Source organism: Limulus polyphemus, unplaced genomic scaffold (assembly GCF_000517525.1).
Source record: "Limulus polyphemus unplaced genomic scaffold, Limulus_polyphemus-2.1.2 Scaffold5946, whole genome shotgun sequence".
Taxonomy (NCBI): Eukaryota; Metazoa; Arthropoda; class Merostomata; order Xiphosura; family Limulidae; genus Limulus; species Limulus polyphemus.
The window spans coordinates 28,817-38,816 of NW_013671556.1; the positions used below are offsets into that span (position 1 = coordinate 28,817).

At 31.0% G+C, this 10,000-nt stretch overlaps 1 protein-coding gene across 4 annotated transcripts in view; it reads right to left on the reverse strand.

The window, feature by feature from the left end:
* The window catches only part of LOC106473170 (protein LSM14 homolog B-like), a 17,077-nt gene that overhangs the window by 4,003 nt on the left and 3,074 nt on the right, over positions 1-10,000 (reverse strand). For 2 of the 4 annotated variants that reach the window (XM_022401662.1, XM_022401663.1), the window contains exons 2-4: positions 9,032-9,261; positions 1,682-1,835; positions 260-523 (exon numbers count right to left, since the gene is read on the reverse strand). In XM_022401662.1, the coding sequence (XP_022257370.1) occupies positions 260-523; positions 1,682-1,835; positions 9,032-9,261 (648 nt within the window). The remainder of the gene's footprint in view (positions 1-259; positions 524-1,681; positions 1,836-9,031; positions 9,262-10,000) is intronic. The other 2 variants (XM_013933853.2, XM_013933850.2) reach the window with 2 other exon arrangements.

A 10,000-nucleotide genomic window follows, 5' to 3' on the forward strand; every position in this document is an offset into this window, starting at 1 on the left:
CCTCCTACCTAACTACAGTAATTAAGTACTTAAGTAATAAGTAAAGTAAAAGTAAAGTAAATAATAATACGTAACTACTACTACGTATAGTATATATAGTGTGTGTGTGTGTGTGTGTGTGTGTGTGTGTGTGTGTGTGTGTGTGTGTGTGTGTGTGTGTGTGTGTGTGTGTGTGTGTGTGTGTGTGTGTGTGTGTGTGTGTGTGTACACCACATTTCTATCCTTCCACTTCCCATAAATATACAGATTTAGTTATTACATCCTCTTTGTTGACCACGATTACTTGTTGAAAACTGTCTCCTTTGCTGTTGCTGTTGGGTAAACTGTGGCTGTTGATTTATTTGTACGTTTGCTGGTCTCGTTGCTTGACGACTGATATTGGTTGATCTTTGAGGTACACCTTGACGTTGTTTCCTTGGCTCTTCCTGAACTTGTACAGAGCCGCCAGATGTCTGAACACCTGCATCCATGGTGGGACTCTTTCTCTGCTGTGGGGTGGGTGTGGGAGTTTCTGACCTAGATCCTATTAAGAACAAAGTTAAATTCTTTAAGCAATTCCTTTACAGTTCAAGGTTTTTATAAACAATTATTTCTACTTTTAAAAGTACTGGACAATTTAAAATCACATAAAAATAAACCTTCAATGACCAATACTTACATTAGTGTGAAGAGTAATCTCAAATCTTTAAACCTAGTTACAAGTACAGTCAATATTAACAATTAGAAACAGCATACGAACTATATACACTATACAGAAAGTTCAGTAAGTTATATTAAGACAATTATAAATATGCAAATCAGCAACTCGGGGAGATAACCACAGGTAACAGTGTCAGTGGAATGGCATGTAACAGAGCTAGGTTCTTGACATTGTTTGGTATTTTGTACATACTGCACTACCACTGAAAACAATTGTTTTGGGGAAGTATATGCAACAACCTTTTCAAATGCAAATTATTCATACATTTAGATCAGGTACTTAGAACTTGATGAAGATACCCCTTTTACTTAATGGCATTGGGAAAAAAGAAAAGGAAACAGTACACAACAAAAACATCACCTTAGTTGTGTTGTACTTTGGACATGACAAGCTTTTGCAAAGGAAAACATGCTGCAAGGCTACTGTAAAGATACCTGGTACAATAGAGCATGACCAGACTTGGGAACATGAACCGTATAAATACAGGAATAATAATAAAAGTTTTAGTACAATGTACGTAAACTCTGTATATGGTTAGAATTTCCTTTGCAAATTCACAGGCAAGAGGAACTTTTCTACAAACTAACAAAAATAAGTCAGTGTTTATACAGTCGTGAACACCATTTTATATAATTTTGAAAATTTGCTTCAAAGTCCCAGTTTCTTTTAAAATCTTAATAACAGCAACAAAAGAACAAATTAATCTTAGCAAAACAAGCATGATGAATATATATATTTTAAACTACTAGGTTAATCTTAAAAAAAATATGATGCCAATATGTTTTCATCACAAAAAGAAAAAAATCTTTTACAGTATTTTTTCAGAAACATGGTTTTTGGATTACATTATTCCATAACACAGTCCAGCTTAGGGAAGTACTTATAAAACTGAAAAATAACTATCAATTCTTTTAAATTTCACAAATCACCTACACTATTATAAGAAAGAAACCAGTTTAAATAAACCGCCTTATTTCCTACCCGACTGTGAAGCAGACATCATGAATGGTTGTGGTAGATGTGAAGGCTGTGCATATGACTGATAAGGTGGAATGGCTCCAATAGGTCCATAAGTTCCTGGTTGGCTAAAAGTAGAAGTGGGCGGAAATGGCATACCAGACACTGGTGCCGAGTGCTATAACATACAATACGAAATCTTTAGATATGCAAGACACTTAACATAACTGACTTTTAGGATTTTATAATATACTATACAGAGTGAATAGTGCCATTTTGTCTAAAGTAATTTCATAGATTTAGACAAAAACAACAAAGATTTGATATCAGTCAGTAATCTAGACCTCATGGTTTAGAAAAATTACAAAACTTACTGTAGAAACACATTGACAGCATAATGTAATTAACTAGCTAGGTATGACCAGTTCCTTCCCTAGAATTTGCTATAATACTTTATGGACAGATTGACAGTGAATGGTAAATACAATGCACAAATTTAGATTCCTAATTTGGGCTACAATAGAAATAACCTAAATTTGACAAAATATGATCTACCAAGAAGTATGCAATCAAATGCAATTAAAAAATAAAATAAAAATAAGTTACTGAAAATGTATAAATGGCTTTTACATACTACCTAGAATGAAAAATGATGGCTTAGAAAACATAAAAGTAACCAGAACTGGAAAAACAAAACTTTAATCCATTATTTAATGAGTGGTTTCAAAATAATGGTGCTATTAAAAAAAAACTTCCTTGTGAAAAGTTAATTAGTTAGAAACACAAGCATAAGAGGCAGTATTGAAAGTTATTTGAACAAGTCACTTGCAATATGAAACTCACTTTAGTGCTTGCCAATTTCTGCTGAGTATACTAAATTATTTTAATGGCAATTACAAATAAAGCAACAATGAAGAGCAAAATTTTAGTATTTTTTTTTTTAGCCTTCAAAATGTAGGCATGGAAACTTACAACTACAAAGAAAAACAAAAAGTAATAAACAATCAGTGAAAGGTAAATAGATAAAAATCACATTTTATGGACAATTCTTGTTGAGAAGGTTATCATATTCACAGATTTCAGAAGTACTATAATCCCCTAGATTAATGTGACTAACTTGTTCAGTTTACTGTGGCCTCATATTCCATAATACTCTCGTACAACGTAAATGTGGGAATAACATTTTAATGACACTAGATTTAGTTCACACTCAATAGTTTAAAGGAAAATAATATTTGAGATTTGGACTTATAAATGTAATTCTGTAGTAAACATTATTAGACAATGTTAAACTGATGCATTAAATATCCTCCTTTGAACTGAAACATTAAGAATTGTTCTAGAGTAATTATTGAAAATTATTAAGATGTATGGATTCCTCTCAAAATTAACATGGTACCTTTTAAATTGAAAGCACTATTTAAGTAGATTAAAATTATATTTAATTTCTATGATAACTGACTATTAGAATAAGGTTATAACTAGTAATGGATTCACGATGGGGAAAACGAAGTCTAATAATGAAGATGAAGACAGTTAATAAAACAAAATTTATTTACAAGGTTCAAACTTTTTGGGATAGATTCATTCCATCTTCAGCAAAATATGAAAATTGTATTATGAAGATGATTATCAACTAAAACTAATATCACTAGTTTACTTTGTTTTTAAGAGAATTGGTAAATGGAAGGAGAAAACAACAACAGATTAGATATATTACACGACAGTTGAGTTCAAAATCTGAAAATTTAGAACAATTTTAAATCTAAAGAGCTTTGAGAGTCATTTAAAATCTGGCAGTCTTTAGCTACGAGTAAGCTTTTTTTAAAGCAGAGTTCAAAATCTGAAAATCCTGTGGTAATGACAGAGAAATCGTTAAATGAAATATTGTGATACATGGTTTCAGAATGTGAACAAATGGAAGAGTGGTTGGGTTTAAGTAGCAAACGGTCAATTCCGTTAGATAATCCTAAATGTTCAGAGACTAGTTTTGAGTTGTTGTTTTTTTTAAACCAGTGTATGTGACCTTACAATCACTACATGTATAGTTATATCAGCCACGAATGTAGAAATTTAGGTAGTTGATCCTAGTATTGAAATAAGATTTTAATGTGGAGGCTAAGTCTGTATATTAGTCTGAGCTGCATTTTGGGGTAGAAGTTTCTTTTTTTTTGTTTATTAGATACACATTATATATAATGTGTAGAGAGTGTGCACATTTGGTGGTGGTGGTTGGAATTTGTTGTTTACGAGAGTGTGTGTAATCTTCATTAGAAAATTAGCCAAACAGCCATTATCTAACATGTGTTTGTGTGGAATGGTAATTTCTTTGTGTAAAATAAAATAAGTTGAACAAAGATTAAAAATTCTGTTTAATAATGATAACCAAATTACGTTTGAAAAAGTGGGGGATAAAACTATTAAAATTGGTGTAGAGACCAGTAAAAGTTCTTTTATGATAAATAAAGGTAGAAAAGTGTTTACCTTCTTTGGTAATCCTAACGGAATCATTTTCCTCAAGTTTGGATGTGAACTGTGAAACCAAGATACTACTCGGTGTCAATAGGAAAGAGAAGGTTCAAGATTAAATTTAATGTTTATTCAAGGGAAATATTAGTATAAGAGAGATTCAATATCAAAACTGGCCATAACATGTTGATCAACAGAGGGAATTTTAGAGATTTCAGAACCAAAGGTAAAAGGATTTGTAATTGTAAGTTTGTTCAAGGTGATGGGTTTAAGGATGGAAATGATAAATTTAGACAGATTGTAATAGCAAGATCCAACAGCAGAGAGGGTATCCAGTTTTGTGTATTTTGGGCAAGCCATAAATTATACGCCCTTATCATATCAATCTCATGGATAATATTACAAAGTTCAATAAGATCACCAATTACTCTTCTATTTTTAAGAGAAGTAAAAATTCTAAAACTATTCCTATATAACCTTTTTATACCCAGTAACCCTCTTCTACATCCTTTCAGTAAAATATCAATATCATTCCTTAGATATGAAGCCCAAGCTTGTACATAGTATTCCAAGTGATGCATAAAATAGTGATTTTTTTTTGGGGGGGGGGGGAGATGGAGTTAATTACTTCTTTTCATTAGAAGTTAATGTCCATAAAAACACCAGCAAATTATATTGGATTTACTAATATCAACAGAGCACTTCTTTGATGGCTTAAGTGACTTATTCACCACAATTCCTTTTCTTCAGTCACATGGTACATGCACTATTTTGCAATTACGATAATTACTTACATTTGTCCAACTTATCAATCGATAAATCATTCTGCAATACCTCAGCATCCTGAATACTGTTAGAAATACCCAGGAATTTAATTATGTGAATAACAATGATGCTTTGCACCAACCCATTTTCTATGAAGCTATACACAGCAATGTTTACTATAGTTCTAAATTTACTAAATATATGCACTGAATTTAGCAAGCTTTTAATACAACTTACAAATTTGCACATACACACAAAAACTGAATTTTTGATAAAGTATTTTTACTAAATAGTTGACTGTGAATTGGTGAAAGATGATTACATGTTCAAAATAAACTCTCGTTTTTTTATTATTATTATTTATTTACGTGACCTGTAGAATGTCCTACATAAATATTAAGTCTTTTTATAAATAAAACTATATTTCATCTATTATATTCTCTACCATAACAGTAGTCAAATCAAGATAATAACACAAGATAAGAAAATTTTAAAAGATATAAAATTACTTTTATTTCTGGAATGACTATATACTATAACAGGCAGTTACACACTATTCATCCTTAAAGTCAATACTAATACTTTTCAAATCTGGGTTGTAGTTTTATTGCTTTACAGCTAATTTAAGCCCTTTCAGAATATGCCAAGAACTGTTTATCACAGCCAGAAAGCCTTGTGTAAACAAATACCCCACAGTTAGACTCACTTAACCTCATGCAACAAGAGTACCTGCTAGGAAACTGAGTATCATGAGAGGAAAATTAAAAAAATCAATTTTTTTTTATTACCTAAGAAGTTTAAGTTTTACATTTTAGTTACTTTTATAACAGCAAATTTATTTCAAATAAGTAATTCTGAACATACACTATCTTGCACAAAAAAGTCCTAAAAACTACTATAATTTAACTAGTTTTGTAACCATGTTATAAATGGATTAAAAAATTCTATTAGCTTATCAAGCCAAACAAGACAAGAGCAAACATGAAACAATCTAAATATTTCCTAGCCTGGCACTTAAATGAACCAATCTTTTAAAGCTGAATCTGCTCTTTCTATTGGTTATAACTCCAAGCTTCTTGCTTTACTGGTACACAAGTCAAACTCGCATGCCATGCTTCTCCTATCATATCCTACCTTTCACAAAATGTCAATAATTCTCTGCAACATTTGCTATTGGATAATTTATAACCAACAGAAAGAAGTCACTGCTTTACTACATTCTTTACAAGGCTAGTTTCTTTAGGTGCCATGCCATTGCTTTATCAGCTATAGTTTTTAGTCGTGGCTCTAAAATGGTTCTTAATAGTTTGTAATAAATAAATATATTTATTACACGATGGCTGACTAGGCTGACATTGACATTTGGATTTTGTGTTGGATTGATGGGATATCACCAATGCATTTGGGTGCTATTATCACAGACATTATCCATTATGACAATAAGTTAACAACTAGAACTGATAATGGTAATGCAATAATTCATTATTGTTTTATAGTGCTGATTTAATTACCTCTTAACAATTAATGTAACAAATATTTTGCAAGCTAATTATATATATTGTTATAAAAGTAACTAAAATGAAGAATAAAATTAACTTTTCAGGTGTGTACTTTTTTTTTTTTTCTTATGTCATATTATGCTCAAATTCATCATTAGATAATTGAGGTTGAGTCAGAATCATCATCAGCTTGCAGAAGTTAAGTTTTCTCTTCAAGTGTGAAAAAATGGGAGTAATGTTAAGCCATTTTGAGTACATTTTCTCACGAAAATTAAACAATTTTCTACTACAAATATTACTCATGTTAGAAAAAGCAACATCACCTTTTTAAAGATAAATTCAAACCACATTATGTGGTTACCATACAACAATGTGCGAGCTTAATGGGTTAAATAAAACAAATTACTCATCATAATAGGCACCTGTGAAATTTGACCATGCATGCTGGTACCTTGATTATTTGTTTACAGAAACTATCCCACTGCAATAAAGGCCTTTGGCATACTCAGAGGGTCCAAATGCAGCTGTAAAGCAACAACACTAAATGAACCCAGATTTGAAGAGTCTATTCGCTTGGGTTGCAAGAATAAATAGTTTAAAAAAATATATATTTTGTTATTTCTGTGCAGGTTGGTTCAATATGACCAGCTTCGTAACCTCTATAAAAAAAATTAGGAAAGAATAAAACAAATTACGCTTTTTTTTTTTGTTGTTCTAGAATGACTACAAACTATACCACGAAAACAAATATTTAGTCTAACTAGCTTAAATATCACATTATATGTATTGACCTTCCAACTGTGCCCGGCTAACCATACAGAAGTTACAATGATGAGACTCGCATGCACTTGTGTTACCATATCCAATAATACGTAACTGACCTTAAGTCTTTACAAAGTGACTTGTCTTGGCTGTGTTTTAGTGGACTAGCATTTTGTAAAATACAGTCACATTTCAACTATTATACATGTATATACATTATCTCTATTTACAAATAAGCTCTTAAACTTATTTTTCTTAAAACATAGAACAGTAAATAAAGTAGAGAAAACAACTATCTCTTCTAGTTACAATCATTGTACTTGTTTGCCACTTGTCATAGGTTGCTATGCCTTATGAAATTTCCCACGTGGTCGATGTAAAAAGAAATTATATATGACACACACACAGAGTTGAATAACCAAAAAATCATAAATTACCATATCAATAGCACAGCAATCCACTATAATTTATCAAGCTTAGTAACCAAGCTGTATTTCGGTCTAAACAAATATCAATTTCCAACACTAAAGATAAAACCTACTTATTTGAAATCTTGTTTTGAAAGAACGAAATGGCATCTAACACTTGAAAATGGCCGAGAAAGCCAGTAGGACGCCATTCTGAGCTTTTGATTGGTTATTCATGTCATATATAGAAGTGTATATAAGGGACTGTTTCCAAAAATAGAAAGAGGTGGGCAGAGGGGTATTGTGTTTGATTCAGTACAGGAGCAATATCTTAGGAAATAGAAAATATAAGACTTTCTTATTTTATATTCTAGCTTATCATTATCAGTAATTTGAGTTCCTAATTTGTAAGAAACTGTATATTTTGACATCACAAACATCTAATTTGAACCAGTGCTGCATTGAACATAACAATTGACACACAAAAATTGACGTTTCACTATGTTTATTTAATATTTAATTTCAAATTGAGATGTTAACTAATGTATACTACTAAAATTTTAATTGTAATTTACAATTTGATACCAAACTTAACACAAATTCATAAAATAGTAGTTCAATAAAATTTCGAATGAAAGTCAACAAATGCGATGATATGGCCTTTGACACGTGACCCTCAGGTGTATTGATACTCGACAGTAGGAACCTGAAAATCTTCCTTCCAAAATTTGTAATAGCAATTTCTTTTTCTAGGACCTTCCAAGTGTTAGAAGCCAAAATGCAACATTAACTAGCAATTTGCTGCTTTGCTAACATTAATATTAAGCCTTATGATGTAAATCCAGCAGTTAAATTCTCGAACTCCTCGCAAAAACCCATTACCTTAACTTGATCTAGTTCTTTTCTCACCTCCTTAGTTACTACTCCCTATCTACTGTTTTCATCCTCTAATAGCACAATTTTCCTCACAACTATCTCCAACTTGTATTCAAGCAAGTAAGCTCTCCAGTGTTATTGAATGCAAATATATTCAAATTTCTAGTATTACCTTTTAGTATGGCTATTTCTTTTAATCCTTCTAACACGATTAATAAAATAAAAAATGTTAATATGAAGTTATGTTTAGCTATCATTTTAACACATGAAGCAATTCACTATTTGGAACTTTCTTTTCTGTTAAAAATAAAAGTATTGGTGATTAAATGCAAAGTTTAGTCATAAAATTCCATGTCTGTATAATCATGGTTTATCAAAGAATTCTTTTTCACAATGTCTTATTTCTACAAAATTTTTTTATGTATCTATCCATGTGCTTGTTATAATTAATTATATATTAATTAATAACAGCTATAAATTTGTTATAATTTGTCCCAGATATAAAAGTGGTACTGATTACTAGCTTTACAATAATTATCTATTGCATGATGTTTCAAAGCTTTCTGAAACCTTTATAAAGGAAAAAGTAGCCTCACCATACATACTGACAGATTAGAAGAAGTGCTGAGCCTGCCCCAGGAACTGGTTACCTGAACTATTGCAGGATCATTAGGCAAGCCTCCAGTCAGTGTGGGCTGGGGCTTAGGAGGCTCACACACATGTAAATCTTTTATGTCACTAGCCCTGAATATGATGTATTCATACACTTCATCACGAGGGGCAACAGGACGGTCAGTTGGTCTGTCTTCAGTTCCAAAAGAACGAACTATAAGGAGATCAAATGTTGCAATAATAATAATAACAGCTGAATGCAGACAATACAATAAGATGCTTCCAATTTTTATTGTCTTTCAAAATCACAATATTACAAGTTAAGGAACATTACATTTATTTCAATGTTACTTTAATTCATTCCATTAGATAAAACAGCTTAGCATATAATATATTTTATACAAGTTGTGGATCAAACATCTTACAAGAGAAGGGGATGTTACAGCAATTATTCCCAACATTTATAAAAATGTCACAAGTTTAAAAAGAAAGATGTAATTGGGTAAGAAATGTAGTAGAATGTTTGCTCTTTATACAAATAGTCCTAGTATGTGATAACAAAATAAAACAACTACAAAAGAATGCAATTCATGTGAAAGTGTTAATCTTCATATTCACCACACATTTTAATATTCACATATAAGAGTCTGTTTACATTTAAAGTTGTTCAACAGATAGAAAAAAAAAAAAAAAAACTAATCGCCTATTTATAATGCTCTCAACAAGCTGTTTTAAGACTGTGTTCCGCAATACAGGAGCCCTATTTAAAACATTTAGTATACAAGTAACGAAAAATTTTTTTAAAAAAGGAAGTCATCCCTACATTTAGTAATATCAATCCTTTAAAAACAATGCAAACAAGATAGTAGGGATGGCATTTGTAACATCCCTACATAATAGCACAGGCATACAGTTTAGTAAAATGTTGATAACAGACAATAATAGGATGAATT